The sequence below is a fragment of the Balaenoptera musculus genome, chromosome 2, assembly GCF_009873245.2.
Source record: "Balaenoptera musculus isolate JJ_BM4_2016_0621 chromosome 2, mBalMus1.pri.v3, whole genome shotgun sequence".
In the NCBI taxonomy this organism is placed as follows: Eukaryota; Metazoa; Chordata; class Mammalia; order Artiodactyla; family Balaenopteridae; genus Balaenoptera; species Balaenoptera musculus.
Window position 1 is genome coordinate 60,340,366 of NC_045786.1, and position 18,733 is coordinate 60,359,098.

The 18,733-nt window shown below is 40.1% G+C and overlaps 1 protein-coding gene across 4 annotated transcripts in view; it reads left to right on the plus strand.

The window, feature by feature from the left end:
• The first annotated feature begins 301 nt into the window (after positions 1-301).
• EDC3 (enhancer of mRNA decapping 3) overlaps positions 302-18,733 on the plus strand; it is a 53,240-nt gene continuing 34,808 nt past the window's right edge. The window contains exons 1-3 of one of the 4 annotated variants that reach the window (XM_036844141.1): positions 326-459; positions 8,214-8,306; positions 16,735-16,945. In XM_036844141.1, the coding sequence (XP_036700036.1) occupies positions 16,782-16,945 (164 nt within the window). In that variant the 5' untranslated portion in view covers positions 326-459; positions 8,214-8,306; positions 16,735-16,781. The other 3 variants (XM_036844139.1, XM_036844142.1, XM_036844140.1) reach the window with 3 other exon arrangements.

Genomic DNA, 18,733 nt, shown 5'->3' on the forward strand with positions numbered 1-18,733 from the left:
AAAAAAAATGTTTCAATCATAAAAAATAAACTTCATCTAAACATGATAGAAAAAAAAAAAAAAAGACTACGCAAGAGTGGGGAGCTCCCCATGCATCTGAGCCGGGGAGTGGGGACAGAACTCCAGCTCGAACCCAGACTCCACCCGATATAAGAAGGCGGGGAATGCAAAATGGATAGCAGGTGCGGTTCCGGAAGGCCACAGAGCTGACCCTGGCAGTGCTCTTCCCAAACTCTCAAATTTCTCGAGCGCTCCGCCCCTCAGCGGCCGGCCCTTCGGTTTCCGAGGCGTCGCGCCGGAAGTGACCTCACGGCGGCGGCGTGGAGTCGCGGGCGCTTCTGGCGGCGGCCGCGGCTGTTGGGGTGGATGTGGAGAAGCCCTGTGGTCTCTGGGTCCTGCGGTGTTTCAGGGCCGTGTTGGTGTGGTGTGCGCAGGAGGCGCAGGCCCGGCGGCGTGGAGGTGGGAGCGAGGGGGAGGCGGGTGGCTAGTGGGCGCTCGTGGGAGGGGGCTTCGGGGTTGCCAGGAGGCTTTACTTTTAGGCTTCGTGGTTCCAGGCCTTGCAGACCTTTTTAGAGGCGGGCACGAGCTGGGGGCCGCTTCGGGTGCGCAGGGGGCCCATTACTAGGGCTTGCCTCCGGGGTATGGTTTGAGGTGGGAGGCCGAGGGGAGCGGGATTCTAAATAGTCGAGGAATTGTGGGAGGTGTGAGGCATTAGCCGCCTAGGCTCTTAGTTTAGCCTTGTTGATGGCTCTTGCAGCCCGCCCACTCATTGCTCCCTGCTTCAGTTTCCTTTTGCACAATGAAGTACGGTGGCAGGAAAGAGAGCGAGTGGCACATCCATGACTGATAGCTGGAGGACAGAGGTGACCTGGACTCTGAGAGGGAACGGTGGCTGAGAAATAATGATACCTGCTAGGGTGCAGCTTCTGCTGAATCCTGGGGACTTCCCCTTGATTGTTTACTGCAGTTGGTGAAAGTCTTAGCTTCTTATTATCAGTACTCTTTGTGCGATATTAGGTGAATTGATCAGTAATTGACTTGTTAAATGGTTCAAGTTCAAGTGTTTTGGTGTGAGGGAGGCATAGTCTTCACCTGCTTGGCCAGTTGGTTGTCAGTAAACCTCCCAATTCCGGAGGTAGGAGTCCTCTAACAATCTTCTGCGGTTACAGGTGAGGAACTCGAGACCCAGAATGGTTTTTGTTCTCTTTCCTAGCCACAGGCTAAACTGATTTCAGTCTGTGGTCTGTCTCAATCCCATCAAAACGTAAGTGACTGTCCCTGAGCAGGTCACTGTTTCAACTGGAAACCTCAGATGGATTCCAGGCTTTTTTTATGAACGGCAGATAAAGTGTACTGAACACAGAATTCCTATTTTTTGGTTTCTCTGTATGAAACGGAGATGGTTACAAATAACATAACTTAAAAAAAATTTTTTTTTGAATTTCTGAATTTTATTTTATTTTTTTATACACCAGGTTCTTATTAGTTATCTATTTTATACATATTAGTGTATGTATGTCAATCCCAATCTCCCAATTCATCCTCCCCCCCCCCACGCCGTAACATAACTTTTTGATTGCTAAGAAATTTTTGGTGGAGCTTTCTTGAGGGGTCAGGGCTGTGGGACTAGCAGAGTGTCTCGCAAACTTTTTGACCTGTGACCCACAGTTAATGTATTTTACATGCTGACCCTGTGTGACCCCTGCATACACAGAGTGTGTACACACACAGGAAACAAAAGTTTACCCTTTCTATATATGATGCCCTCTGACATTTTCTATTTCATTAAAAGAAAAAAAAAGTTGATTGCATCTCACTAAATTGACTCTGACCTGTAATGGGTCTGACTGCTAAAGACCTGTAGTTTGAAAAACATTGGACTAGAAAATGTTTAATTAAGATTCTTGAGATTCCTGACATTCTGTAAGTAATGCAAGGTGGAAAATATGTCATTTTTCTGTTCTTATCAACCAGAGGAGCAGGGTTACTAGAGTTCTTCAGCCAGAACAACAGGACAGGACATCCATATCGGTATCTCACAGGAGTGCAGTATTCATAGTGATAATGTGTCCGAATTTTGGCAAGGTGTTTGAGTCTTTTCCGATGACCTGGTGGGTGACATGGGGGGGATTTGCCATATAGTGGTAATATTAGATGACGTCATGACTTTGAGCATCTATGTCTGTAGGGATTTGATTTGTGGACACAATTTACAGCTGGGATTTTGGTGATCAGTGTTGAGGCTCTGTCACTTTCTTTATACACAGTGTGTATTTGAAGCCTTATCTAGAGAGTGTGCTTATCAATTTGTTGCCTTTATGAAGTGGAGAGAGAAGGTATCATCTGGGTAATCTCAAGATTTGCCCAGTGCAGTTTAATGAAATGGAAGGGTCATCAGAAATTTAAGTAGTCTAAATATTTAATTTTAAATAGTTTAGGATGTAATTTCTTTTTTCTTTTTAAAATTTATTTATTTATGGCTGCGTTGGGTCTTTGTTGCTGTGCGCGGGCTTTCTCTAGTTGTGGGGAGTGGGGGCTAGTCTTCGTTGTGGTGTGCGGGCTTCTCATTGTGGTGGCTTCTCTTGTGGAGCATGGGCTCTAGGCCTGCGGGCTCCAGTAGTTATGACACATGGGCTCAGTAGCTGTGGCTTGCGGGCTCTAGAGTGCAGGCTTAGTAGTTGTGGCGCACAGGCTTAGTGCTCTGCGGCATGTGGGATCTTCCTGGACGAGGGATCGAACCCATGTCTGCTGCCTTGGCAGGCAGATTCTAAACCACTGCGCCACCAGGGAAGTCCCTAGGATGTAATTTCTGACAGGTTGTAAATATTGACTTTTTAAAAATAAATACAAAGTTTCTAAATGTAATAGCAATTTGATGTTTTTAAAATATACAGATATATTTATTTTTTAAAATATTTATTTATTTGGCTGCACTGGGTCTTAGTTGTGGGATGCAGGATCTTCGTTGCGGCCTGGATGATCTTTAGTTGTGGCCCGCGGGCTCTTGGTTGTGGCATCTAGTTCCCTGACCAGGGATCGAACCTGGGCCCCCTGCATTGGGAACGTGGAGTCTTAACCACTGGACCACCAGGGAAGTCCTCAGATAACCTTTTTTTATATTAAAAAAGCCCTCTAAGATATGGATATGTATAAATGGTGTATTACATTACTTGATTTTCAGGTGTTAAGCCAATCTTGTGTTCCTGGAATGAATCCCATTGAGTCGTGGTGTATAATACTTTTTATATGTTGCTGAATTCAATTTGCTAATATTAAGAATTTTTGTGAACATCTCTATGTTCATGAGGGTTATTGGTCTGAGGTTTCCTTTTCTTATGATATCTTTGGCTGGCCTTAGTATTAGAGTAAAATTACCCTCATAAAGTGAGTTGGGCAATGTTCCTCTTCTTCTGTTTTCTAAAAGAGTTTATGTAGAATTGTTAATTCTTTCTTTCTATGTGTTTTATAGAGTTTACCAGTGAAGTCCTCTGGGCTTGGGCTTTTCTTTGTAGGAAGATTTGAAATTACTAAATCAGTGTCTTTACTTGGTATAGGTCTATCCGGATTTTCTATTACTTTTTGAGTCAGTTTTGGTAATTGTATCCTTCTGGGAATTTGTCCATTTCATATTTTTCCTTTTTCTTTTTGAACTTGTATCCATTCTACTTCTCCCACAGAATTTTATCCTAAAACAGGAGTCAGCAAACTTTTTCTGCGAAGGACCTGGTGGTAGGCTTTGTGGGCCATGTGGTCTCTGTCAGTACTACTCAGTTCTCCCATTGTAGTGCAAAACCAGCCACAGACAATAAGCAAACAGCTGTGCATGGTTGTGTTCCAATACAACTTTATTGGTAGTGGGCCAGATTTGGTACATGGGCCGTAGTTTTCTGACCCCTGTTTTAAAATAATAAATTTTATACTTGAAAACCTTATTTGATAATCCAGTTATCTAGGCAGATCAGGTTTATGAAAGAGTAGGGTGGAAATTGATTCCCTTGCTTGCATATCTTTGTGTACCCCTAAGGATATATTCCAATTTGTAGTTTTGTTCAGGTGTTATGGGAGAGGCCCTCACAGTGTGATTTTCTAGGACCATAACTCAAATCCCCTATCTGGCCAGTATTCTTTCTGTGAAAAAGAGATATCTGAGGGACTTCCCTGGTGGTCCAGTGGTTAAGACTCTGTGCTTCCACTGCAGGGGGCACAGGTTTGATCCCTGGTCAGGGAACTAAAATCCTGCAAGCTGTGCCCAAAAAAAAAAAGAGAGAGACATTTGAAATAAAATTTGCTGTATCTTAGAAACTGTATAGATTATCTCATTTAATCTTCACAGTGGTTCTATGAGGTGGTGGTATAATTGGTGTACAGCTGACTCTTGAACTATTGGGGCTAGGGCCACCAACCCTTTGCAAAGTTGAAAATTCGAGTATAATCTGTAGTTGGCCCTCCACATACCTAGTTCTTCTCTATCTGCGGTTCTGCATCTCAGATTCAACCAACCGCCCATCGTGTAGTACTGTAGTATTTAGTAAAGAAAATTGGCATTTAAGTGGACCTGTGCCATTCAAGCCCATGTTGTTCAAGGGTCAACTGTAATTCCCATTTTATAGTGAGACGATTAAGACTCAGATTAGGATAATTTGCTCGTAATTCTGGCCTGTAATGTCTGACTTCAGAAGTCCATGCCCTTTTCACTATGTTGCCTTTTGTGGAAGATAGGGACTTAGTACTAGGGTTGTACTAGATGTTTTCTTTTAAGATCTCTGCCATTCCCAAGCTTTTGATTCTACAAACACCTTTCTACATAGATGTGCGGAAAAATACTTAGTTTTTCAGAAATCCATAACTAACCACTCGTCCATAACTGTTGATTTAATTGTCCTTAGCAGACCAAGGGATTGCTCCTTGGATCTGAATGCTGTGAGTTCTGTGTGATGGGGCAGATGAGATGGAAGTTTGTAGGTCTGTTATTGGCAAGTTGTTTTTGAATCATTTTGACAACTACCTCAGTTGCATAATGGGTGGAAGACCGTTTAGGTCTACCTGACTTTGTTATCTAAAGGCTTCTTACAAGAGAAATGATTCAGTAAAGTCTCATAGTGTGGTATTCGGTAGTCTGGAAATCCTGATAGCATTTGAGCAAAATCATCCCATAGCTACTCCTTTGTGTGGTATGCCCAGCATAAATGGGTACATTTGTCCACCACAAAGACATATACAAAAATGTTTAATTCTTTATTCATAATAGCCCCCAAACTGGAAATAATCCAACTGTCTATCAGCAGTAGAATGGATAAATACACTGAGGCATAGTTATATAATAGAATACTACATAGTGATGAATCTCACAGATGTAATATTGAGCAAAAGAATCCAGACACTTTAAAAGAGAACCTTTATGATTCCATTTATATGAAGTTCAAAAACAGGCTAAATGAATCTTTTGTGGTAGATATCAGAATAATGGCTGCCTTTGTGGGAACACAGTGGAACCTTCTGGAGTGTTCAACATATTGTCTTGATTGGGCTTCCCTGGTGGCGCAGTGGTTGAGAATCTGCCTGCCGATGCAGGGGACACGGTTCGAGCCCTGGTCTGGGAAGATCCCACATGCCGCGGAGCAATTAGACCCGTGAGCCACAACTACTGAGCCTGCGCGTCTGGAACCTGTGCTCCGCAGCAAGAGAGGCCGCGACAGTGAGAGGCCCGCGCACCGCGATGAAGAGTGGCCCCCCACTTGCCACAACTAGAGAAAGCCCTCGCACAGAAACGAAGACCCAACACAGCCAAAAATAAATAAATAAATCAATCAATAAATAAATTAAAAATGCAACTGCGGAAAAAAAAGGAAAAAAAAATAGGTCTTGGTGCCTTTGTTAAAAAAAAATATATTGTCTTGATTGAGTGGTGGTTATTTGGGTAAATTAATACGTAAAAATTCATTGAGCTGTAAACTTAAAATATGTAGACTTATTATCTATGTAATACCATGATAGAAAAGTAGAAGATAAAAAACAAACATTGGTCTGCTTGGGAATTCCCTGGTGGTCCAGTGGTTAGGACTCTGCACTTTAACTGCTGAGGGCAAGGGTTCAATCACTGGTCCGGGAACTAAAAATCCACAAGCCACGCAGTGTGTCCGAAAAAAGAAAAAGATTGGTCTGTTTGTAGCTCCTAGATCATCTTCAGTGGTAGCTCTTCTTTTGACATGAAGGTGTTAGCCCTGTAATTGATAAAGCCTCCTCGCTTAGTGTGTTCATCTGATTAGAAACCCAGATGTTGGCATTCCACTTGTTTTATTTATTTGTTTATTCAATTAATTTTTGGCAGTGTTGGGTCTTCACTGCTACATGCGGGCCTTCTCTAGCTGTGGCAAGCGGGAGCCACTCTTTGCTGCGGGGTGCGGACCTCTCATTGTGGTGGCCTCTCCCGTTGCGGAGCATGGTCTCTAGGCGTGCGGGCTCAGTAGTTGTGGCTCATGGGCTCCAGAGCGCAGGCTCAGTAGGTGTGGCGCACGGGCCTAGTAGCTCCGTGGCACCTGGGATCTTCCCAGACCAGGGCTCAAACCTGTGTCCCCTGTGTTGGCAGGCGGATTCCCAACCACTGCGCCACCAGGGAAGCCCCTCCACTTGTTTTAGATTTACTGTTTTCAATTAATAAAGGAATTTTCTTTAAAACTATTAAAATTCTATTTAGTTATTATTTTTTTTAAATAAATTTATTTTATTTATTTATTTTTGGCTGCTTTGGGTCTTCGTTGCTGCGTCGGGCTTTCTCTAGCTGCAGCGAGCAGGGGCTGCTCTTCGTTGCGGTGCACGAGCTTCTCATTGTGGTGGCCTCTCTTGTTGCGGAGCACGGGCGCTAGGTGCCTGGGCCTCAGTAATTGTGGCACACGGGCCCAGCCGCTCCGCGGCATGTGGGATCTTCCCGGACCAGGGCTCGAACCCGTGTGCCCTGCATTGGCAGGCGGATTCTTAACGACTGCACCACCAAGGAAGCCCCTAGTTATTATTAACATAATATAAACTTGAACGTATAACATCAGTGTCTTAAAGATATATGTTGAATGAAGAAGTAAAAAGTCTTTTCACATATGATTAATTTCTGGTATTTCTAAAATTCTTATTACAGCTCTTCATTCTGCATCTATCTAAAATACGTATCAGGGACTTCCCTGGCGGTCCAGTGGTTAAGAATCCGCACTTCCACTGCAGGGGGCACGGGTTTGATCCCTGGTGGGGGAACTAAGATCTGGCATGCTGTGAGGTGCGGCCAAAAAAAAGAAAAAGGCAAAAATAAAATAAGCATCAGAGTAGGATTATGATGGGGTACAAATGATAGGAAAGGAATTTCATACTTTTGTGACATTAAGTAGACAAAGGCCAATCAGGAAGGGGAAAATAAGTATAAAACGTGTATTATGTTCCTTTTACCATCATCAGTGTTGTGGAAATTGTGTTGCATTGGAAGTTCACCTGATCTCTTAAATTCTTTGAGATATATTGGTAACTGTTGCAACTCAGTGATGGGTATATGGGGTTCCTTATGCTGCTCTGTCTATGTTTGGATATGTTTGAAATTTTCTATAATAAAATGTAAAAAAAAATTTATGGATGAGCCTGCTAATGCATTGTTTCTTTTATTTTCTGTTCTGTCAGCACAGTTTTGTGATACTTGCTCAGTTCAATACTAGAGAACTACCTGAGTTTGTCTTTAGGTTTTTGTGTTTCTAATGAGACATACTTTTTTTTTTTTTTAACCACAGGAGTGCCTTTTTTGCTTCTTTAAATATATATATATATATATAGCTATTTTTCCTTTTTTAGACTCTGTTTTATGTAGGTATATTTCTGAAATTAATATTTGAAAACTGTTTAAAACGCTATTCTATTTCTTTTCTGTTTTTCATGGGAAACACTAAGCCAGTGTTTCATTTTATACTGAGTATTGTATGTTATGTTTATATACTCATCTGCTGTTTGCTGACTTCCTTCTGTGTGTAGGGCAGTGTTAGATTTCATATCTTACATAGGATTTTGCATAGAATATGCTTAGGGATATTGTATTTTTAGAACCATTTCCAAGGAGAGCCAAGGCATTTAGATATAAATATTTAGATGCTCTAGATTTTGAGTGATTAACTTCTGTCAGATTTATTATATCTAATTCATTCATTGATTGGATTAATATTTATTGAGTTCCTCTTCCATTCTAGGCAGAACAAAACAGACAAGGTCCCTTGCCCTCATGGAGCTTACATTCTAGTGGGGTAACACGTGCAACATAAACAAATAAGATAATTCATATGGTGAGTCATTTTGAAATCGTAACAGAAAGTGTTGGAGAGTGATGGGGAGTAGCTGCGTTAAATTGGATAACCAGGGAAGGCCTCTTTGAGGTGGTGACATTTTAGCAGATAACAGAAAGAAAAGGTAGAACTAGCCATTCATAGAGCTGGGGCAAGAGTGTTCTGAGAATACCTGGTGCAAAGTTTTGGAGGGAACAAACTTGATATGTTTGAGGAAGAGTAAGCAGGTTAGTGTGTCTGGAGAACAGAGCGAAGGGAGTGGTGAGAGATGAAGCTGTCTGTAGAGGTTAGCAGAAATCAGATCATGTAGGGCCTACAGTCCATGGAAAGGAAGTTATTAAGCAGAAGCATGACAAGTGATTTACATTTTAAAATTTGCTCTGGCTGCGGTGTAGAGAAAGAATTGGAGGGGCAGAAGTGGAAGCAGAGATACTAGTTAGAGGTATCCTGTAATTATGAGATGATGGTGACTTGGACTAGGAAGGTGGTAGTGGAGATGGAGAGAAATAGACCTATCTTTGACGTTGTGACAATAGGATTTGTTGATGAATTGAAAGTATGGGATGAAGGACAAGAAAGGAATCAAGGATGACTCCTGACTCTTTTTTTTTTTCCTTTTTTTGCCTAAGCAGCGTAGTGGATATTGGTGCCATTTATTGAGACGGGAAAAGCTTGGGAAGGAACAAATTGGGGGATGTTGAGTGTGGGGCTAAAGAAATCAAGAATTCTATTTTGGGCATTTATGAGATGCCTGACAGACATCTTTGTAGGAACTGTCCAATGTGTGAGTTTTCATCTTTATGTTTTATGGAAAACCTTTCTAGGAAGTTAATCTTATTGGAGGAATGGCTAAATATTCTGTGGCATTATATAGTGGTTATGTTGGCTACATATACTTTTCCTCCCTTTTTATTGAGATATAGTTTACATACAATAAAAATGCACAGACGTTAAATGCCCAATTCAGTGAGTTTTGATAGATGTGTACATCCTTGTAACTACTGCATCGGTAAAAACAGAGAACATTTTCATTTCAAGAGGCACAGAAAGAGGCCCCTGTGCCTCTTTCTAGTCAGTTTTCCACCCTATAGGCAAACACTTCTGATTTTTCTCACTATAAAGTAGTGCCTCTTGTAGAAATTCTTATAAATAGACTCATATAAATGTATCTGTATGACTTCTTTCAGTTTTTGAGAATCATCTACGTTGTTGCATAAGTAGTTTGTTCCTTTTTATTGTCCAGTAGTGTTCTGTTGTATAATTACACCATAATTTGTTTCCTCTCTTCTCCTTGTTTCCAGTTTTCAGATATTGTAATAATGTACTTTGTACATTTGTGTACAGGTCTTTTTGTGAATATATGTTTTTATTTCTCCTGCGTAAATCCTAGGAATGAAGTTTTGGGTCATAGGTGTGTGTTTAATATTGTAAAAAACTGCCAAACTCTTTTCCAAAGTGCTTGTATCATTTTACACAATCAGCAGTGTAAGAGAGTTCAGTTGCTTCACATTGTCATACACATTTGGTGCTTTCAATTTTGATCCATACTAGTGGGTGTAGTATCCTCTGTTGGTTTTTTCCCAATTTAATATATTTTTTTTTTTATTGTGGTAAAGTATACGTAAAATTTATCATTTTAACCATTTTTAAGTGTACAGTTCAGTGGCATTGAGTGCACTCACATTGTTATGCAACCATCACCATCATCTATCTCTAGAACTTTTTCATCATACCAAACTGAAACTCTGTTCCCATTAAATAGTAACACCCCGTTTCCTGCTCCCCCAACCCCTGGCAAACACTGTTCTACTTTCTGTCTCTGTGAGTTTGACTATTCTAGATTCTTCATATAAGTGGAATCATACATGATTTGTCCTTTTGTGTCTTATTTCACTTAGTATAATGTCTTCAAGATTTATCTGTGTTGTAACATATATCAGAACTTCCTTCGTTTTTGAGACTGAATGATATTCCATTTTACGTATATAGCGTGTTTTGTTTATCCATTCGTCCAGCATGGACGTTTGGCTTGTCTCGTGCGTGTTTTTTTTTTTGAATATTTATTTATTTGGCTGCACCAGGTCTTAGTTGTGGCACGCGGGATCTTCATTGCCACGTGCGGGATCTTTAGTTGTGGCTTATGGGATCTTTAGTTGCGGCGTGCGGGAGATCTAGTTTCCTGACCAGGGATCGAACCCAGGCCCCCTGCATTGGGAACACGGAATCTTAACCACTGGACCAGGGAAGTCCCTCATTGTATTTTAATTTACATTTCTCTGATAATTAATGATAATTGAACAGCTTTTCATATGTTTATTGGCTATTCATATAACTTCTTTTGCCTGCTTTAAAAAAATGTGGTGTTTCCTTTTTATTCCTGATTTGTAAGCATTCCTTATATATTCTGGATACAAGTCCTTTATCAGATATATCTATTGTGAATATTTTCTCCTTGACTGTGACTTACCTTTTCTTTTTTTCTTTTCTTGTTTTGGGGTGATTGTAATAGAAGAGGGCAGAAACATCTTTTTGCCATCATAAATTTGAGAGTTTTCTTGAAATGCTTGGCTGCCTGGGAGGTAGCCTTCATTGGAATGATTTTGAGATGGGGCTAGATTATATGGAATACCTTCCTAAGTATTTTATTACAGTACCTTTGTTTTAAATTTATGACTGTCTTAACCCATCCAGAGAATGATTTGGTTTGGGGAAAAATGGAAAATAATTTGGTTAAAAAAAAGAGTTTTCTGCTCTGGAGTATTGTAATCAAAGCTAGGTGGCTTTACCTTTTGACTGACTGAGGCTCCATCCTGAGAAAATTATTTAAGACAAGCACTGAATGAAATTGATCATTGCTGCACTAACTATAATTGTGAAAAATGGAATTATCTAAATGCCCATTGAGAAAAAAACTGTGACATGTGAATGCAGTGGAATATGTACAGCATGGAAAATATGCCATTGTCCTAAGAAGCTGCCTTTATGCTCTGATTACAAGTATGTAAAATATCCATTATAATCTCTCCGTTGTAAATTCCCCATCTGTAAAATGGGATAGTAAAGTAGCTACCTCATAGGGTTGTCATGATGATTGAAGGAAAGAATGCCCCTAAAGTTTTAGCTCGTTCCTGAGACATAGTAAGTGTGCAATAAATGCTAGCTGCTGCTGTTGTTACACAATGTGATGGTATGTGTATAAAGGCTGTGGGATTATGTGTGTTCCATTCACCTTTTGTTTTCTTAATGGTGATTTCCCCCCCCTTCTATTACTTACTTTATTAAATCATCACCAAATTTAAACCATCACCTATATAGGTTTTGAATCCGTCATCTTCTTTCCATCTTCATTGCTTCTGCCTATTCCAGCTTACCACCATCTCTTAAATGGGCTGCTCTAGTTGCCTCCCAGCTGTTCTCCTGCATCTTTTTTATACCTCTTCCAATTTGTATTCTTTAATGATGACTTGTGATGAGCAAGACTTTAAAATTTTGATGAAATCTAATTCATCAGATTTTTTCTTTTATGATTAGTACTTATTTGTGTTTTGGCTAAGAAATCTTTCTCTGCCCTAAGGTCACTAAAATATTCTATTTTTTTGTTTTCCCAGTAGCTTTAGTTTTTATGTTTAGATAGTTTATTTCAAATTAATTTTTTGGTATCTATGTGGGATAGGACTAGAACGTTATTTTTTTCTCATATATATCCAGTTGTTCTAGCACCGTTTATTGAAAAATACTTTTTGATTTTTCCATTGATTTATCTTGGTACCTTGATCAGAAGTCAGTTGACCATATGTGTGTAGGTCTATTTCTGGACTCTGTTCTGTTGATCTTGTTGTCTATCCTCGCACCAATACCACACTGATTTTCTATAGCTTTATAGTAAAACTTGAAATAAGATCGTGTAAAACAACCACCTCTGTTTTTCTTTTATATGATTATTTTGGCTATTCTAAGTATTTTGCATTTCCATATAGATTTTAGGACCAGTTTTTCAGTTTCTCCAAAAAGGCCAGCTGGGATTTTTATTAATATTTGTATTTGATCCACAGATCAATTTGGGGAGAATTGGTAGCTTTAAGCTCTTCAGTCTGTGAATGTGGTACATCTCTCCATTTATTTAGATCTTCTTTTAATTTTTCTCAGCAGTCTTTCAGTTTTTATCATAGAGGTCCTGCACATTTTTCATTAGATTTATTCCTAAGTATTTTGTTTTTTAATACTATTATAAATAGTATTTTAAAATTTCATTTTCATTTGTTTGTGGCTATTATATAAAATACCGTTGTTTATTTTATATTGAGCATGTGTCCTGTGATCTTGCTAAAGTCATACTAGTAGGATTTTGGGGGGGTACATTCCTTAGGGTTTTCTACATGCACAGTCAATAATACAGTTTACAAATAAAGATAACTTTACATCTTCCTTTCCAATATTTATGCTTTTTATTTCTTTTTTTATTGCACTGACTAGGACCTAAATATAGCGTTGAGTAAGAAGCAGAAGTGGTGAGAGTGGACATTCTTGCCTTGTCCCAGTCTTGCGGGGGAAAGAATTCATTGTTTCACCATTAGTATGATGTTAGCTTTAATTGTTTTGTAGATGCCACTGCCCCTTTTTTATATCATGGATGGATGTTGAATTTTGTCAGATTATCTTTCTACATTTATTGACATGACCATTCATGATTTCCCATTTACTTTGTTAATGTGGTAGAAGACGTTGATTTTTTAAAAAATTGACCTTTTTATTTGCGATAACTGTAGATTCGTATGCACTTGTAAGAAATAATACAGAGAGATTCCATATACCCTACCTGGTTTTCCCCACTGGTGATGTCTTGCAAAACTATAGTACAATATCACTACCAGGATATTGACATTGATATGGTCAAATATAGAATGTTTCCATTACTACAAGGATCCCTCGTGTTGCTCATTTATAGTCATCCCTGTTTTCTTCCTGCCACCCAACACTTCCCTCACCCCTGGGAACCACTAATCTCTTTTCCATTTCTATAGTTTGTCCTTTCAAGAATATTACACAAATGGAATCATACAGAATGTAATCTTTTGGGGTTGGCTTTTTTCACTTTTTCTGCCTGGCATGAATATACCACAGTTTGTTTCACCATTCACACATGGAAGGTCATCTAGGCTGTTCCAGTTTGAGGCTATTAGGAGTAAACCTGATATGAACATTCGTGTACAGGTTTTCATGTGCACTTATGTCTTCCTTTCTCTGAGATAAATGACCAGTCGTGCAGTTGCTAGGTCATTGAGGAGTTGCATGTTTAGATTTTTTATAAATTGCCATATTGTTTTCCAGAATGGCTGCACCATTTAGTAGTCCTGTCAGCAATGTATGAGTGTATGAGTAAAGCAGTTTTTCCACATCCTTGCTTGCACTTGGTGTTACTGTTTTTCATTTTAGCCATTCTGGTGGATATGTAGTGATATCTCATTGTGGTTTTAGTTTGCATTTCCCTAATGGTTAATGATGTTGAATATCTTTTCGTGTACTTATTTGCCATCCGTATATCTTCTTTGTTGAAATGTCTTTTTGTGTCTTTTGCCCATTATGGATTGGATTGTTTGTTTTTTTTTTTTACCATTGAGTTTTGAGAGTCCTTTTTAAAAAATTTTTTTAAAAATATTTATTTATTTATTTATTTGGCTGTGCCAGGTCTTAGTTGTGGCACACGGGATCTTCGTTGCAGCATGTGGAATCTTTAGTTGCAGCATGCAGGATTTTTAGTTGTGGCATGTGGGATCTTTAGTTGCGGCATGCGGGATCTTTAGTTGCGGCATGCGAACTCTTAGTTGTGGCATGCAGGATCTAGTTCCCTGACTAGGGATCGAACCTGGGCCCCCTGCATTGGGAACACGGAGTCTTAGCTACTCCAGGACCACCAGGGAAGTCCCGAGAGTTCTTTATATATTCTAGATACTAGTCATTTGTCCTTGTCAGATAATGCAGTTTGCAAATATTTTCTGCCAGTCTGTAACTTGTCTTTTTTATCCTCCTAACAAGGATCCTCTTGCAGAGCAAAAGTTTTTAATTTTCAAGAAGTCCATCTGATCAGTTTCTCTTTTAATGGATCAAGTCTAAGAACTTTTTGCCTCACCCTAGATCCTGAAGGCTCCTCTTATGCTTTTCCTAAAAGTTTTGTAGTTTGACATTTTACATTTAAGTCCATGACCCATTTTGAGTAAATGTATATATAAATTATGAGATTTAGGTCAGTGTTCATTTTCTACTGATGGATATCCATTTATTCCATCACTGTTTGTTTGTTTTAACAACAAAAGCAAGGTATAATTGTATTCTTTCACTGGAGGATACGAAGCCTGATATAGTTATTAAACTAAGTATCTATGTTATTTTATTTTAAAAAATATTGATGTTCTGCTGCTTGAGTCATCAAAGAAGATTGTCTTAATTCTCTTCTGTTGACTTAAAAAATTATTCTTGAATTTTTTTTTTTTTTTTACATTTTTTGGCTGCATCAGGTTTTTGCCGTGCATGGGCTTTCTCTAGTTGTGGTGAGTGGGGGCTACTCTTCGTTGCAGTCTGTGAGCTTCTCGTTGTGGTGGCTTCTTGTTGCGGAGCATGGGCTCTAGGTGCGTGGGCTCAGTAGTTGTAGCATGCGGGCTCAGTAGTTGCGGCATGTGGGCCCTAGAGTGCGTGGGCTTCAGTAGTTGTGGCACGTGGGCTCAGTAGTTGCAGCATCTGGGCTCTAGGGCTCACAGCCTTCAGTAGTTGTGGCGCATGGGCTCAGTAGTTGTGGCTCACGGGCTCTAGAGCTCAGGCTCAGTAGTTGTGGTGCATGGGCTTAGTTGCTCCGCCAGCTGTGGGATCTTCCCCCGCATCATGTGGGATCTTCCAGGCCCAGGGATTGAACCCGTGTCCCCTGCATTGGCAGGTGGATTCTTAACCACTGCACCACCAGGGAAGTCCCTATTCTTGAATATTTTATATACTTGTTTTATAGTCTATATTATATTTTGATATAATAAAATTACCTATGTGGAGAATTATAGTAATATATATTATAAGTGAGTTGTACCCTGTATGGACATGAATTAAATCTCTTTCTGTGTTTTTGCCTTAATTTTTTATCTGACATCTCTGTTGCAACCCTTTTGTTTCTTTTCTTTTTTTTTGGCCGTGTTGGGTCTTCGTTGCTGCACGCGGGCTTTCTCAGTTGCAGCGAGCGGGGTCTACTCTTCATTGTGGTGCACAGGCTTCTCGCTGCAGTGGCTTCTCTTGTTGCAGAGTATGGGCTCTAGGCGTGTGGGCTTCAGTAATTGTGGCTAATGGGCTCTAGAGCACAGGCTCAGTAGTTGTGGCGCATGGGCTCAGTTGCTCTGCGGCATGTGGGATCTTCCCAGACCAGGGCTCAAACCCGTGTCCCCTTCATTGGCAGGTGGATTCTTAACCACTGTGCCACCAGGGAAGCCCAATCATTGGTTTTAAACCTTTCTTCTTTTCTAATATAAGCATTTATATTAGAAATAGATAAATATATAAATTTCCTTGAAACACTATTTTAAGTGCATCCCATAAATGTTGGTATGTTCTATTTTCATTTTCATTGAGTTTGAACTGTTTTCTGTTTTTTGGCCACGTGGCATGGCGTACAGGATCTTAGTTCCCCGACCAGGGATCGAACCCGCGCCCCCTGCAGTGGAAGCGCGGAGTCTTAACCACTGGACTGCCAGGGAAGTCCCGAATTTGAACTATTTTCTAACTGCCCTTTTGATTTCTTCTTTGACCCATAGGTTATTTAGAAATGTCTTGCTTAATTTCCAGATATTTTGGGATATTTGAAATATCTTATTATCAACTTCAAATTTAATTCTGTTATGGACAAAGAGCATACTCTGTCTGATTTCAGTCCTTTGAAATGAATTGATACTAGTTTAAGGCCCAGCATGTGTTGGTGAACTTGAAAAGAATGTTATTCTGTGGTTTGGTGTAGTGTTCTCTAATGCCTTCAGTCAGCTTTTTTAAAAAAAATTTTGTCCACAATTTTTCATTATCATCAGCAAGAGGGTTAGTCTGATATGAGCTACTGTGACTACCAACATTATTATTTAATATATTGTTTCTTATTTATTCTCTTTGAAAGCATTCTGGTGGCAGATATATTAAAATATAATGTTATAAACAGGTGATAGTTCTTGTGATTTGATGTCCAGGTAAATATCCAGTACATGTGGTTTAAAGCAGTTATAAGATCTATATATATAATGGTATTGCTTATTCATTAGTATGCTTACTCCTACTAAAAAAAAAAGCTTTATTTTTTATGCTTTATTACCTCAATTAAGGATGTGATAGAATATATATTATTGAGCAACACCTGGTACAGACCTGATATAATGTTTGGTGAATTTTATTAAAGATTTATCTGTTTCTCAAGGTACACTGCATTGTTCCTTCTCTCCGCGGTGGTCTCACATCTGAAACATGGCTACGGATTGGCTGGGCAGTATTGTGTCCATCAACTGTGGAGATAGCTTGGGTGTCTATCAGGGAAGAGTATCAGCAGTGGATCAGGTCAGCCAGACCATTTCTCTCACCCGGCCTTTCCACAATGGAGTGAAGTGCCTTGTGCCAGAAGTCACTTTCAGGTGAGTATCCTGATTCTTCCAAATCCAGTCTGGTGATCTGTGGAGCTTGACCTAGGTCTCATTGCCAATATTCTCTTGCATAGGGCTACTTTTGAGTAGAGTCTTATCAGGGGTGAGATTTTGCAATCTTAGATGTTATAGTTCTACTCTCAGCAGAGACTTTGTGTCGTAATTAGCTTTCCGCTAATGATTCAGGGTTTGTGAAACATTTTCCTTATCTCTGTCAAACATGCAATATTAAATGCGTCAAATTCAGAATAATATTTCTGTTTTCTTTTATGGTTTCAGATTTCCTTTCTCAGTTTTGTATTATTTGTGCTTTCTTACGTCTAAGGTCTTTATTGATCCCCCCCGCCCCACCATGTAACTATCTCTCTTTGTAGATTTATATTATGATTTATCTCCAGAGACACACTGTAGCCAGTAGCTGAAGTTCTTAGCTACAGGAATGTATTTTTCTTAGTGTTTGCTAACAGATCTCAACCTTAGATGTCTCCACATCCGTCTTTTCACAAGTTTGACAGAAACCTCCCTTTCTTATGTTTTGTTTTGTTTTGTTTTTTTTAAAAAAGAGACTGGGGCTTCCCTGGTGGCGCAGTGGTTGGGAACTCACCTGCCAATGCAGGGGACACGGGTTCGAGCCCTGGTCTGGGAGGATCCCACATGCCGTGGAGCGGCTAGGCCTGCAAGCCACAACTACTGAAGCTTGCGTGCCTGGAGCCCGTGCTCCACGGCGGGAGAGGCCACCGCGATGAGAAGCCCGTGCACCGCAACAAAGACCCAGTGCAGCCAAAAATAAATAATAAATTAATTAATTTAAAAAAAAAAAAGAAGAGGGGCTTCCCTGGTGGAGCAGTGGTTGAGAATCTGCCTGCCAATGCAGGGGACACGGGTTCGAGCCCTGGTCTGGGAAGATCCCACATGCCACGGAGCAACTGGGCCCGTGAGCCACAATTACTGAGCCTGCGCGTCTGGAGCCTGTGCTCCGCAACAGGAGAGGCCGCGATGGTGAGAGGCCCACGCACCGCGATGAAGAGTGGCCCCCGCTTGCCGCAACTGGAGAAAGCCCTCTCACAGAGACGATGACCCAACACAGCCATAAATAAATAAATAAATTAATTAAAAAATAAAAAAATAAAAGAAGAACATTTAAATAACCAAAAAATCTTTTAAAAAAAAAAAGAGACTGTCTGGCAAGAGCTTCCTTGACTTCCTAAACAACATCCACATGTAACCTTTTCTGTAGGTGTATCCATTCTTATTGCTTATCTCCTCTGAAGTCTTCATGGAAGAAATATCCTTTGTGTTCAGGGCTAACGTTATCGTGCGTATGCTTTACGTGCTATCCTTTTCTATCTCCTTTTCTTTTGTGTCCTCACTTGCAACCTTTATACTGTCTCTTCTCTTCGCTTTCTAACATTCCCAGGCTTCCCCCATAGTAAAAACACTCCCCCCTGCCCCCCCCAACACACACCTTGCATTTGCCACTAGGTATTGCCCTGTCATTTCCCTTCTCTTTGTTCTCACAATTATTTTCAGAGCAAAATACAGTTGACCCTTGAACAATGAGGAGGTTAGGGCGCCAACTGCCTGCACCATCGACAGTCTGTGTATAACTTTACATTTGACCCTCAGTATCCATGGTTCTGTCTCTGCAGATTCAACCAACCATGGATCGTGTGGTACTATAGAATGTGTTTAGTAGGAAAAAAAAAATCCATGTATAAGTGGACCTGCACAGTTCAAACTGTGTTGTTCAAGGGTCAACTGTAGTCTGCTTTCATTCCC